This window comes from Ctenopharyngodon idella, chromosome 18 (assembly GCF_019924925.1).
Source record: "Ctenopharyngodon idella isolate HZGC_01 chromosome 18, HZGC01, whole genome shotgun sequence".
In the NCBI taxonomy this organism is placed as follows: domain Eukaryota; kingdom Metazoa; phylum Chordata; class Actinopteri; order Cypriniformes; family Xenocyprididae; genus Ctenopharyngodon; species Ctenopharyngodon idella.
In genome coordinates, this window is record NC_067237.1 from 3,280,188 (window position 1) to 3,295,771 (window position 15,584).

General features: G+C 37.1%; 1 protein-coding gene across 1 annotated transcript in view; it reads left to right on the top strand.

The window, feature by feature from the left end:
* gramd1bb (GRAM domain containing 1Bb) overlaps positions 1–15,584 on the top strand; it is a 141,841-nt gene that overhangs the window by 36,140 nt on the left and 90,117 nt on the right. Inside the window, 1 exon segment of the mRNA XM_051870447.1 lies at positions 12,761–13,880. Within this exon segment, the coding sequence (XP_051726407.1) occupies positions 13,480–13,880 (401 nt within the window). The 5' untranslated portion in view covers positions 12,761–13,479.

Below are 15,584 nucleotides of genomic sequence, written 5' to 3' on the forward strand. Positions count from 1 at the left end.
GTTAGTAGAGTAACATTGGTGGACTTGAACTTGAAAAATGGTGTGTACTGACATCTTTCCGAGGTTGAAACAACATTCCTTCTGATGTTCATTCATGTTTATTTGATGCTATAAATGAACTAGTAGTAGTCGGTTCACGAGCAGCTTGAAATGAGGCACTACAGCGATCTGTCACGACACATTAAAGAGCCACAAAATGGTATTTATTGTTTAAAATTCCTTAAAAATTACAAAATTTGAGACTTTGTTTTACATCAAAAGTAACCTGCTCTTTCTTGTCTGTCGACACGTTGTCAGTGTCCTCTTTGCTCCGTGATGTATTTTTCACTGCGTGAGAACATGATGTGTGGCGTGAGAGCGGCATGGCTTGTCGGACATAGCAACAGTAACTAAAGGGGGCAGGTCTTTGCAAACGATCAATTGTGCATCTGTGGTCTTGTTTCCACTTGGTATTAAAATGTGTTTTGGTTGATCAGATCACAAGTGGACAACACAGGTGTAAATGGGGTGTAAAACGTTTTGAGCTTGTCCACTTTCCACCACTTTCAAAGGTAGTCGAAAACGCATTCGACCAGATTGCTTTTGTAGTGGAAACTCTCATGTGGTCAAATGTGTTCGAACAGCACAAAAGACCGCCTACTCTCCGCCTACTGACCTAAGGCGTAAACATTATGGGAAGCGTGCAAGCCAGACGGGATTTAAACTTTGTCGGCTGAAGACCCAAGTTTGGTTTGAATACGAAAAACATACCAAGCACAATGTTCTCTCACCATTCCTGATTTCTAACACACACTCACAGCGTTCAGCGTGGTCTTGCGGCTATCAGAGCACAAACAAAAGTTGATGCTCTCTGTATGTTTTTCCGTTGTCTCTGGGCACATTTATATGTAAAATGCGTGAGCTTATTTTGTCCATTAGATCGAAAGATCTCAAAAAATAAAAAATAAAAAACCCATACATTTACCCACCCATAGACCCTTCCCTCAGCGGGTCGGATCTGTTTTGGCAGCACGTGGAGGACCAATAGCACATTAGGCAGGTGGTCATAATGTTTTAGCTCATTGTGTATAATCCATGCTGTGCTACATGTGTGTGAATGCATTGATGTATGTCCTTAACACGTTATTTATGAAGTTAAAATTAATGTATGGGTAACCAAAAAAGTGCACTTAGGCAGAGCCTTTTTAAACTTTCTATAACTTTCTATTCCTCTGTATTTCCCTTGCATAATAACCATATTTTGACAATTTTATGTCATATAATGACATAAATTAATATGGCATAATCATTAATTCATAATCATTGCACAGCAACTAAGAAATTAAATCTTAGGCTTTTTTGCCTTTTTCCTAAAAACAACCTATAAAAGCAAGTGTACTGGCAAAACACTTATTATATGCCTGTTGCTAAGCAGCAAAATGTTTTGTTTTGTTTTTTTGTGAAAAAATGTGAAGCTAATTACAGTGATTAAGTACAGTGATTGCTAAGCTATGACACAAAAGACCTAACACATAGCTGATTATTTGCATAAATTCATGCCTAGAATTCACCACAGAAAAGTTGTTTCAAATGGTGTCAAGCTTATGAAGTTACAACAAATATGAAAGCAAACAGGCAGCTTATACTTTTCAAGAGCCAACTGGAATGTGTCAAATGTGCATTTGGGGTATTTAGTAAGTATACTTAAAAAAAAAAAAAAGTTTTTCTTACTTTGCTAAAGTTAGCTCACATTGTAATATATGAGCGTGGGAACTGTGTAGGTCTAAATGAAGCTGTCTCCTCCACTTCTTCTCTCCTGTCATGGTGCCCTGACAGAGAGGAGACTCTCTCTACTGTTCTGAGCTGTTGTGAGCTTCTGTACTTCGGGCACCATGCCAAACCTGGCAAATCTCAAAAACACACCGACCCATTGTGGTTTCACTCCATTTACTGTGGAGCAGTGCACACTCTCACTCACACACGCTGACTCCACCCACTCACTCATGCTGACTCCACCCACTCACTCATGCTGACTCCACCCACTCACTCACAGCATCCGCTCAGAGAGAGTGAGAGAGAGGGTGAGAGAGCTCATTCACAATTTAAGTTTATGTTCCATTTTTATTTCAATGAAGACAATTACAGTTACAAGATTGGAATGAATTTATAATAATATTGATGTTTACGTTTAGTAGTAATGATGGCGTTTATAAAAAAAAAGAGGAAAAAGTTTTTTTGTTTTTTTTGTCACAGGATGCTTTAAAAGGAACCTATTATGCCCCTTTTACAAAATGTAATATAAGTCTCTGGTGTCCCCAGAATGTGTCTGTGAAGTGTCAGCTCAAAATACCCCACAGATCATTTATTATAGCTTGTCAAATTTGCCCCTTTTTGGGTATGAGCAAAAACACACCGTTTTTGTGTGTCCCTTTAAATGCAAATGAGCTTTCCAGAAGAGGGCGGAGCTTTAACAGCTCGCGCTTCGGTTGCTCAACAACAACAAAGCTGGAGAATCTCACACAGCCAAAAAGACGATTTTCAGTAATGGTGTTCAGTTACATTATTCAAACCAGGGTCAGACACTGATGGAGAGACTCAGGAAGAAATTACAACTTTTAGAATGAAACTAGACTTTTCTGAATGGTTAGTGGATAAATTTATGTAGTTGATTCAACTCATCGACTAGCATGTGTCGTCATGTTAATCTTTTGTGCAAAACCAGCTTTGAATTGATCCTCATTTGTGAAGCAGTGCGGCGTAAAATGACGCTTCCTCTTCTCTGAAGCAGCCCAACATGGCCTCACCCCCTTTGTTGCGTGTTCTCGGGGGGCAGGGTTTATGTAAATTTTAGGGTTAGTGATGTCACTAACCTGGGAAGAAGCTTGTTGTAGTCCCTTCCAGCTGTTTGTTGTAGTCCTTAAAGGGTTAGTTCACCCAAAAATGAAATTTCTGTCATTAGTTACTCACCCTCATGTCGTTCCACACCCCTAAGACCTTCGTTCATCTTTGGAACATAAATTAAAGGATTAGTTCACTTTCAAATAAAAATGTCCTGATAATTTACTCACCCCCATGTCACCCAAGAAGTCCATGTCCTTCTTTCTTCAGTCGAAAAGAAATTAAGGTTTTTGATGAAAACATTCCAGGATTATTCTCCTTATAGTGGACTTCAATTGGCCCCAATCAAAAACCTTAATTTCTTTTCGACTGAAGAAAGAAGGACATGGACATCTTGGATGACATGGGGGTGAGTAAATTATCACGAAAATTTTATTTGAAAGTGGACTAATCCTTTAAGATATTTTTGATGAAATCCGACGGTTCAAATTGTTGAATAAACTCATTATTTTTGTTTTGTTTTTGCGCACAAAAAGTATTCTCGTCGCTTCATAACATTAAGGTTGAACCACTGTAGTCACGTTGACTATTTTAACCATGTTTTTAACTACCTATCTGGACGTCAAAAGGTGCAGTGACGTTGCTGCCTATGTGTGGATCAAATACCGTCGGATTTCATCGAAAATATCTTAATTTGTGTTCCGAAGATGAACGAAGGTCTTACAAGTGTGGAACGACATGAGGGTGAGTAACTAATGACATAAATTTCATTTTTGAGTGAACTAACCCTTTAAACAGAGAATTCTTTCAAATAAAATATCTCCCTCTGCTTTGAACTTTGGGCATCATAACTTTGTAGATGTTGTTTATGCTCAAACAGCAACATTAGTTAATGTGTAAAGTGAAAAAAGTGAAATCATAATCAACCACCCCTTTAAGGTCGGAGACCTAGATCAGAAAGCTGTCATAGGGAACAACATAGGGAACTAGGGAGCAGAATGAGGAATAAGACACACTCAAACTGTTAGACTCCACTGCTTGTTTTTATTACATAAACATTTCTAAAATGTTACAAACAAACAAACAAACAAACAAACAAATTCTGGGGCAATAATTTGATTCAAGCAATAACACATTTTTGAAAAATAGGAACCAAACCAAATTAACACCCTCAGAGATTATATAACATTTTTATACTTTGACTTTTGAAACATGCTATAAAGTTTTCGTCTAGTTTATACTCAGCTCTCATAAAGTTGGTTAAACTCATAAATCATCAAGCTGACACTTTAATGTTCGGTTGGTCTCTCTCGGTAAGGGTTAACGGAGCGCAGCGTCAGCGGTGTTGTGCTCAGCACGCGCTCGGTACTGATAGGTCACTGTGCGGTGGTCTGCTCCGCTTCCAGAGTAACGGCTCGACTGAACTCCTCCTCTGAGAAGCAGTGATTGCTCGCCTGTTCGACTTCCCTCCTCCGTTGCCGTGACGGTCTAACGGGAGTGAATAATGAAATGAATGCGCGATGTGTAGTGTGTAAAGTTGTGGACTTCACTAAGAGCGTTAAAACTTGCGAATATAGATTTTTTTTTTACTCTGCAAACAGTCCGATTTTGCCTGCTGCCTAGGTCGGTTTGAAATGAAGAAACGGACTTTTAGTGAGTTTTAATATGTTGCGCCTTCTTTTACCACGCGAGATGTCAATCATAACATCTGGAAAGTGCGCGCGCTGGACATCGCGGCAGGTAAGGGTGAGTTAGATACAGTTTATTTTCTTCACGATGTTGCGGGTTTGCAGTCAAATTTTTGTTGTCATTTTCATGATGCTTTGGTGGAATGCACTAGCTTTTAGTACACACTTGAGTACGCGAGATTTAAAACGATTAAGATGTTAGATGTAACGAGTTAACTGTGGTGGCCTATGTGGAAATTATTTTAAGATAGTGAAAGTTTGAGTTGCCATGGGTTATACAAGAGTGTATTAAACAGATGGTAACAGCGATAACAAAAGTTAGATGGGGTCATAGTCTGGCTGCAGACTTCAGAGGCTGTCAGCCCTCTGTGACGTCATGTGTACTCTCTGCCAAGGAGCAGGAAATGATTTATTGTTTTTATATTTAATTGTAACTATTCTCAAATTGTTGTAAGATGTGTGTGTGTGTGTGTGTGTGTGTGATGTTGAAGGGATTATTTATATGTAATCCCTTGGTAATGTTTTTTTTTATGCAATTGTTATTCAAGAATTACTAAAAAAAAAAAAAAAAAAAAAAAAAAATAAATGTTTTCATTATTATTGTTGTAGAAGAAATAATTGTATTTGCATACAGTTGTGCATTAGGCAGTTCTCTGGAAGACTTGATTCTGATTGGTCGGTTGCAGCATTCATCAGTCAAATATTTCTGAATAATGACTGTTGCTCATCATAGCAAAGGCTATTTCCCCAGCTAACAGGGAACATTCTCAGAATGTTGGCTAACGTTCTGCCAAGGTTCTCTCAGAGTTATGAACAAACATTCTTCCAGTAATGTTAATAAAACATTCTATTCAGAGTTCTAATGTTCTCAAAATGTTAGAACAAAAACATTATTAATACATTGTTCATTTTTTTTTTTTTTTTCAAGTTTTACTACTTGTTCAGAGAACATTCAAAAATAAGGATCCCATAATGTCTTCATAATAAAATGGAATTGTCTCTTAAAGGATTAGTCCACTTTTAAATAAACTTTTCCTGATAATTTACTCACCCCCATGTCATCCAAGATGTTCATGTCTTTCTTTCTTCAGTTGAAAAGAAATGAAGGTTTTTGACGAAAACATTCCAGGATTATTCTCCTTATAGTGGGCTTCAGTGGCCTCCAAACGGTTGAAGGTCAAAATTACAGTTTCAGTGCAGCTTCAAAGGGCTTTAAACGATACCAGACGAGGAATAAGGATCTTATCTAGCGAAACGATCAGTCATTTTTGAAAAAAATGTAAATGTATATGCTTTATATAAACAAATGTTCGCCTTCTAAGTGCTTCCGCCAAAACCGCACTTCCGTATTCTCCAAAAAGTTTACGCTGTATGTCCTACGTCTTCCCTATTCTACTTACGGAACAAACACAGCGCCAGTTACATTTTTTCCTTAAGTTGAATAGGGTAGGCGTAGGACATACAGCATAAACTTTTTGGAGAATACGGAAGTGCGGGCCTGAAATATGTTTCATTATCCATGTTGTATATGAAGAAATTTTCTTTTTCTTTTCGAATACAGTAGAGATTGTGTATCAGAATGTCTCAATCTCATTTCGGTCTTCTTTCCTCTCTCTCACACACATTCACACAAACACTCAGACTATTGTTGCTTTTGTAACACTAGCTCTTCCCAGCTGTCGACTGGCACATGGTAATAATCTCTCTGTGTTTTTCACTCAAAGTTAAAGAGCAAAGCTGTGTGTCTGTGAATGTCAGTATGCATGTGTTTGTGTGTGAACAGGTGTCCATTCTAAGAAAGATTTCACTTGTTGGATCTGTCTATGCAATGCAGCTAGATGCTAAATGATCCTCGTTTAGTGTTGTTTGATTCAGATGTAATGCGTCTAAAAGAATTACAAATTCAAGGAATGCAGGATAGTTTTGAAGTAAATCTGTTTTATAATACAGTTGGAACCACAGTAAATTTCTGTGGAGGGATCTTGTGTGTCAATCAAAACCCAGCAGCCTGCTGTATTTAAAGATGAGTGCAACAGTCGGCGCCGACAGCCTCATGGGCAGCGCAATGACATATAGTGCTGTTGCGCTTCAGGCGACCCAAGTTCGAGTCCCGGCTCACAGACCTTTCCCAATCCCGTCCCCCTCTCTCTCTCTCTCTCTCTCCCACTTCGCTTCCTGTCTGCTTACTGTCCTATCATGATAAAGGCAAAAAGAAATGTACATCCTTTGTGTACTGTTGATGAAGAATTGCTATAAATACTAATTTTTATAAACTTATGAAGCAGTCTTGATTGACAAAAATACATTAGCAGGAAGAGAATGATAAAATGTGTAGTTAAAGCATCAGTTACACTTGAGTCCATTTAAGGCAAGTCATTTCACTCGGCGGCCATCTTGTTTGTTTCAGTCAGGCAAGTACAGCTCCTATCTCTTTGAATGGGGAAACAGCAAATTCTCCAAAGCTGTTCACCAAGCTTATGATTACATTTCATATTTGAAATCACCAGTGAAATCTGACAACTATCTCATAATTTTTTTTATGCTTACATAGCATTAAAAGAGCTTGACCAGCCAATGCACAGTACAGTCATCTAGCTATGTGTCCATTTTATTCACACCTAAATTGATTTAGACTCAAACACATAATATTTTAATGTCATCTTCTTAACTTGTAAAAAAAAAAGAGACTTGAAGGCACCATTAGAGTGTATAAATATATATACCATTGTTTAGGGTTATTGTTTTGAAGAGTCAGAGGAGGTAATCTATCTCTCTAGTTGACAGGACCTCTTCACTATCATGCCAAAGGTCAAAGGTCATGCAGCACCACCGTAAAGAGTGGAAAATGTATGTTGGTAAGAGGTGTGCTGTCCATTAAGACAGAGTGTGTCCTGTGACAGTGAACATGTGACAATAGAAACTGCACAGATCATGTGGGTGTTTATGCGTTGGATTACTTTACAGACATTAATGGAAAATAAGTATATATGATTACAATAGTTTACACTCATGATAAACTGCACACAATGCTGGATTTAAATACTTTACATGGAAAATGTTGCCAAATGAATGTTTTATTTTCAGATCTTGTCATGATTTGCTGATGATTTAGTATTTGGGGTTGGTGTTTTGTATAGTAGGCTTGCAGTGGGAAGCTCACCACAGTGCTGACCTGAATAAAGGAGCAAGTGAAACACTGGCTTGTGTTATCATGGCAGTGCGTCCCACCAACTGCGTCCTGCTGGGATGTTTTCCAGGCCACCTTGTTGAAATTTCTACACACGGTAAATTACATAACATTACAGAAAAACAGAAATAAAACTAGCTTGGTGGGGGTGGAGGAATGAACCTTTGTATATGGTAACCTGGTTCCTGTATACATTATTGCAAAGATATATGTGACTTTGGAAAAACAAGCGCTATAAATCTGACAAAGGAACATGAACAAAAGTTTGAGTTTAAACAAACTTTTCATTATGTACTTTAATGTTGTGATCTTATGTAATATATATGGAGGAGGAAAAAAACAATATAATTTTCAAAATACTACTGTCACAGAATGTAGTTTTGCAAGTTTTTCAGACAAGAATGTAGTTGTTTAAACCTCAAATCTGCGGTTTATTCATAAAGATAGCACCTAGTTGAGAATTTGACACCAACAATTTCTGAGTTGTGAGATCCAGGTGATTATCGGGGATTCAGCACTCATGTACCCACCCCCCTGAGAATAGCCAGATCTCGGCAAGTCTTTCTGACATTTGCCACTTGCTCTGATTTCTCCTTAGTGGTTAAACATAACTCGTTTCATAAATAACTCATTTCATGAATCTAAAAGGCAATCTTTGGTGTCATTTTTTTTTTCCTGAGTCGACAGTCAGTGCTTATATTTACTACAGCCTCTTCAGACCACGCTTACTGAGAGCAGACAGCAAAGAATAAGATGTTCTTCTAGTTGAAGAACAACAGAATAGAAGAAAATGCTGTAATGTGTGTGAATTGTTTACTTAATTTAAGGAAATAGTGAAAATCATCTGGACACAATGAATTTGTTTATTATTTATTTATTAAAATGTGCTTGAATAAAAGGCATTACAACAAATACTACCATTAATAAATGATAAAAAAAAGTACAAATATTATATTATATTATATTACATTTTCATTACAATTACAACAGTCAATTTTTTTACATTACAGTAACAATATTATAATTTACATATTATATTATATTATATTATATTATATTATATTATATTTTTTGCATTATAATTATGTCAGTGCACTTTTTTACATTACAGCAATGAGAATGTGATTGAGTTTTATGAAAATAATTTTCCATGGACATACTGTATTTAGATGCCTGTACGTGATCTTGACATATTTTGTGAGATTCTCCTCAAAAGTGTCATTGCCAGATATAACAGATAATCCAAGGCTCACTATGAGTGAGGTAGTGATTATGTAAGTGTTTCCTCTCTTTTATCCGTTTCATCAGCGTCTCGTCTGCTTACACTTTATCCTCGGGTGGTTGCTCTGGATTTTACTTGAATAGTTTTCTGTTAGTTTTACACTTTCTTTGCCTATTCCAGGTTCTGTCACATGTCCCTTGTGTCTGTATAATCTCATTTTACATCAAACACTTTCTAATTATAGCATGTCAAATTAGTAAAGATGAGCAGACCTCGACACAATGTATTATACAGCAGTTGCCTTCTTCAGGTTTACACTGTAAACAGTCTGCGCTGGAGGGAAGGGGAATCCGCGAGCACTCGTGTGGATGTGTTGGGATCTAGATTAGAGGCACATCTCTGTGGGCGTTACAGTACATCAAGCAGAATGTGGTTTCTCTCCCAGCCTTTCATCACATGGCCCCTCTAGTAATCAGAGGGAAATCTTCCTCAAACTCCTGCTGCGAGTGTCCACAGAGACACACGTGCTGCTTATGAAATAAAACTCGTTGAATCGTTCGTGATGTAGACAAATGCATTAATGGAGCTTAAATACTTCAGGTACGGGTTTTTCATCCGAATGCGTGATTACACTGTAATCATTACTAGAGTCGAGGGAGAATGAAAATGAAGAATGAACTGTCAGCTGTTCAGTGTACAACATTCAAAGGCTTGATGAGATAAATCTCTTCTGCCAGAGATAAATATATCACAGAGGTAAAATATATGACAATATAGCTATAGCTGCAATTTGTGTTGTATTTGCAAAGCATTTAACTTTGGTAATGCAATATTTCTGATTAAAAAATAAAACGTTCTGCTCCTGAATGCTTAATATAATGTAGGGCAGGACTTTATCCATCAGGTTAGATGTTATTGATGAATATTATTTTTCCTTATTCACATGACCTTGGTTATGTAAAGCTGTTCCATATTATTAAATTGTGATGAAGGATGACTGTAATGTGAGTTGGTGTCTTCATATACTAATGAACAGCTTGATATATCTCAGATCCCAGCAGGAGGATCGTCTCCTCTTTCACAGTAAATGATTTATTTGCATTTATAGCTTGTCAGCTTGTAATGCAAATGCTGTCATTTTCACTAGGTTTAATTTACAGGATATGATGTTCCAATAAAAAGAATTTCAGTAGGTCTCTTTACAAGTCCTTCAACTGTTACTTTTTAAACGTCCATACTGGAGTTCTAAACTGTGTTTAATCCGTTTTTAGAACACATTCAAGTCTGGATAATTACACAGGTTTATACGTTTCTATACAGTATAAGCTCTATAAATGGACTAAACTGTACAGTTCTCCTTATGAATATATATATATATATATATATATATATATATAATTAGTAGCGGTCAAATTTGGAAACATTACTATTTTAATGTTTTTTTAAAGAAGTCTCTTATGCTTATCAAGGCTGCATTTATTTGATCAATCAAAAATACAGGAAAAAAACAGTAATATTGTGAAATATTATTACAATTTAAAATAATGGTTTTATATTTTAATATACTTTAAAATATAATTTATTTTTTGTGATGCAAAGCTGATTTTTTTAGCATCGTTACTCCAGTCTTCAGTGTCACATGATCCTTCAGAAATCATTCTAATATGCTGATTTATTATCAATGTTGGAAACAGTTGTGCTGCTTGATATTTATTTATTTATTTATTTATTTATTTTTTAAACCTGTGATACTTTTTTTTCAGGTTTCTTTGCTGAATAAAAAGTTAAAAAAGAACAGCATTTATTTAAAATAGAAATCTTTTTGTAACAATATACACTACAGTTAAAAAGTTTGGGGTCAGTAATTTCTTTTCTTTCTTTCTTTCTTTTTTTTTGAAGGAAATTAATACTTTTATTCAGCAAGGATGTTAAATTGAAAAAAAAAAAGTGATAGTAAAGACTTATATTGTTAGAAAAGATTTCTATTTTAAATAAATGCTCTTCTTTTTAACTTTTTATTCATCAATGAATACTGAAAAAGTATCACAGGTTTTGCAAAAAAAATATTAAGCAGCAAAAATATTAAAAATAGTAATATTTCCACACTTTTCACCAGTACACACTGTATATATATAGAATACCGTTCAAAAGTTTAGGGTCTGATCAATTTTTATGCGTTAATTTTTAAATCTCTTATGCTCACCAAGACATTTATTTATTTGTTTTTTGTGCACTTTAGCTTGTATTTAACCCAGTCACATCCTTAAATATGGGTTTTATGTTTTGCAGGTTTTCGGTTTATAAGTTTTGTTACAAAAAAAAAAAAAGTGTTCCACACCTGGTCTTCATGTCCACTTCAATACAAATCATAATGTGCCATTTAAGAGAAATACATTTTCTATAGTCTGTGATTTGTCAGATAAACAAAGAAGTCTGTGATGTCATTGATCTGAATTTTTTTGAGTTACAAACATATTTTCTGATTGCATTTGCATGTCTATTTTGTTTACTCACCAGCACCTGTGTTCATTTTGCTTGTATGTACTGTAGCAAAAATATTTGCATCTTTCAGGAAAAAGGAAGGGGCAACTTAATTCCTCCCTATTGGCAAATATTTGACAGTTTTATGTTCTATAATGCTCATAAAGACTGTGAATCGGTGTTATTTTAGTATCATTGAGATGCTGTTATAGTTGTTATTAATATTTGATTTATTTTTACATTTTCCAGTATACTTTTCCAGTAGCAGCACCTCACCTCTAGTTCACACATATTCTAAGAATTATAATTAAACATGTCATTCTGTTAATGAGAGAGGAAGAGAAGCGAGGTTAGGTAGCAGCGATAGCCTTCAGTGTCTGTCTTGACACAATGACACAGCCTCTCATTTCAAAGTAACCCAATCCCGTCACTATCCGTCAACATAACAGTTCGCTCGCAACCTGACAGCGACTTCCTGCTGTTCCGCAGAGGAGAAATGTGGAGCGGTATTGCTGAACATTATACATTTTCTCCTCTGATTTGCAGTTTGCATATTGGTCTAGTTGCTTTATTTAAAATAATCAGATGCTGACTTGGTTGTGATTTGGAACATGGCCTTTGGTTTTGTGTGCCTTTGGCCTGAGCAGTTCAGTGGAAGTGATTGTTTAAATATTGGATGTCAACTGGTGTGTATTTGAGTTTCTCAGCACTGGGTCAGCGGCCAGGATGTTTGGCCTGCGGGCTCTTTTTATGTCTCTCATTGGGCTGTTTACTCTAGTCAGGCTTTTGTTTGCACTGGTCCTTTATCGCTTTCGTCTTTATTCTCGTTCAGCTGAACACCACCCCTGTAGTATAGTAGTATGATTTATAGTAAAACCACAGTGCCATGCTTCAAATCTGGCTACTTGAACCTTATTTTTCAGTTTGAGGTAATTCCCAAAAGTATTTTTCCAAACCACAATGAAAATTGTAATCATTTACTCACCTTTAAGTTCCAAATCTGAATGAACAATTATTTCAACCAACCCAGCATGCTTTGCAAGACAATATTGAAACTGATAGACAAAATATATTCAAACTGTTTTTTTTTTTTTGGTTTCGACTTTCATATTAAATAATGCAATTCAGAGATCCCAGTTCAGTGTTGGCACATTCAGATGAGTATGTATGCGTGTGTGCACTCACAATTCTTGTGCTTCATTTTTGATTTGCTGATTTATCTCTGTGTTTGGTGATGCATCTTGTCCTTGTGACTGTGTTTGTGGCTTTGTGTGCATTTTTAACAATATCTTTGTGTTAAACACCTGTACAAAGTCAGCGGTGTCCTAGTTACCTGGCATCCTATCACCTTACTCTAATCTTTAGGCTGTGACCACTGTACGTGCCGGAAGATTGAGATGCAGAGCATTGTGGGAACAGCAACCTCAGGAACGTGACCAACCCACAATTCCTGCTCCAGACATTACCACCGTCTTCAGGCTTGTTGTTGGACAACCGGAGTGTACAACTCAGGAGAGTGTCTTTGCACAACTGTTAAAGGCAGTTGAGATCATTTCAACAGTCTGAGTGTTTATGCTTGTGTTTGTGTGCGTGAGACCGTCTCTGACCTGCGGGGAGTCCTGGAGTCCTGTTACACCGATAGCCGCCCCTTATGCATGTTTCATTTGCTGGGAGGAGAACAGAGCCTTCCTTTGTCATCTAATACGTCCAATCCACAAGCTGTAGGCCTCAAACACTCCCATCAGTTTTGCTCACCTGCACCAGTTCGTCCATCCAAACACCATCAGGTGCCCTTTGTCAGTTCCTTGAGTAGCTAAAACAAGAAGGAAAGAGCCCCGGGTTCTCAAGCAATCATCAAGAAAGGATTCTGTAAGGAAATTCAGCACAGGACTGGATGTTTTGTGCTCCGGCATTCAGATAAGTCTTTTTAAAGACTCTCAGGATCAACTTAGCACCTCCATTTCCTCTTGAATCTTTAATCCGGACAGCTCGGCAGTTAGCCTCTCGCCTTCCCTGGGACCGGGGTACGTCTCAATTTAGCATCTTAACGGTGATCACAGCGGCAGGGGTGGTGAGTTTGGAGCATGACGGACACGCTTCGACCGCCATCCCTCCAGGTGCACGTCCCCCGGGACGATCCCAGCCATGGAGAGGAGGAGGGTGGTAGCGGAGGCGGTCATGACAGCCTCGTCTGGTCCAGCTCGTCCACCCCCACCCTGCGGCGCCGACGTTTTAAGATGAGACGAATGAAAAAGCTGCCCAGCGAGCGGGAGCGGCTTGAAAACGGGCTACTGCGGCATCCTGGATCACGCTCGGCTTCCAAAGAGTACCTTCAGCTGCCCTCCATCGAAATCACGCCGTCCAGCGACGAGGACGCGGCCTGGTCCAACAGCTCCACCCCGAGCGCCTCGCCCCGGCGCAAACGCTTCCTGCTTCGCAAGTGGCTCAAGGTGCGAGAGAGGAAGGAGCAAGGCAGTGAGAGCAGGTTGGTGTTTTAGAACAGGGGTTCTCAAACTTTTTGGGGCCAGAGAACCTTTAAGGCACGAGTATCCCAGGTATACTTCGTTATCCGCGTTACGCTCCGTCTCGCGCACAGTTGAGCATGCAAGCCTTTCAAAGTATACTCCTTTGGCTGTGAGCGCGGAAAGATGCGTTAGGCACAGCGGACTGCTGTTTTTCAGCGCTCAAGTCACTCGCACATGCTGTTGTTCACAGACTGTCTGTGTGGTCTCAAAAATTGGGCTGCACGCGGACCCTCCTAATGACGAAAATTACGTCATATGGACGGTGCGCGGATGGGGACGGCTGAAGTATACTTTGAGCTTTAGAGGGGAGAAAATTTTCCAAGGACCCCCTCATAATTATAACGGTGACTAAGCATAAGCTCGCTACAGCTTGTGCTCTTGTAATCAAAATCATGTCTAAATAATTGAAATCATACAACATATACAATTTATCTACATTTTTAGGGCCAAATGAAATCTGTTTTTCCAATTCAGTTGTTGAATTCAATTTAGTAGTTGAGTTTTAATAATCAAGAAGCATGTCTAATTAATTGAATTCATAAAACTTTCACTTATTTTTTAAAATGTTTGCAATAACACCCTAGTGGAAAAAATCTATACCAAAACGTATTTAAAATACGTTTTGGTATAGATAAATAGTATAATTAAACTTTATTTATAGTACTTCTTTATTGCACAATGCACATTTCTTAATATTAAGCCTAAAATGCGTTTTAATATCACTATTAGTAAGTATAGTATGTATAATATCAGTCTTTAAATGCAAGATATTTAAAATGTACCTAAAGTATAGTTGCAATATTTACACTTTAGCACAATCAAATATACTTAATTATATTTTTAATTGGACATCAGCACTACTACCCGATAACTAAAGTGCATTAAGCACAAAATTAGTTTAAGTATACCAATTTAAGTATACCAATTTAGTATACTAAAAGTACAATTGCAGGGTATTTATATTAAGTACATTTGTAAATGTATTTGTAATATTCTTAGCATAAAATAAATGTATTTCAAATACATTTTAGTATATTAATTTTTCACTAGGGCAGGGCCCTATGAAATTTGTATTTTTTAACACAAATATAAAGGTGGTAACAAAGGCTAATCTTTTACAAATGTAATCTTTTAAAATGCAGTCAAATGAATTTTTTTTTTTTTCAATTCCTTTTTTTTTAGCAAACAAAGCGCTGCACAACAAAGGTTTACTGTCAAAATTAAAACATGGAAGAAAAATTGTGAGATTATTCCTTTAAAAATAAAGTTTTAATAATTGTTTTATTATTACTATTAGTATGGTGAGAAGTACATTCTACTTTACAATAGGTAATATATTTCTGTTATACTTTCTTCAAGATAAACCTAACTTTAATTTTGACGGGTTGTCATAAAGACCTTTTGAGTTTCTGTGTGCATAGGATATGACGATAGTTTTATCAAATGAAATGTTGAAATGCTGGTGAAGTGAATCTCAGAGCAGCTCTGGAGATGAAGTTCATGTGTTCATGCCCTTATATAGTGAGACAGCAAACGCTGAAAACACCATGAGTGTCACATGTGCCTGAGTATGTGTGTAGACGAAACTGCTCACCACAGAGACATTTACAGAGTTTACAATCCTACTTTTGATTTATTCATCCAACATTTGCCAAATTCTGTGA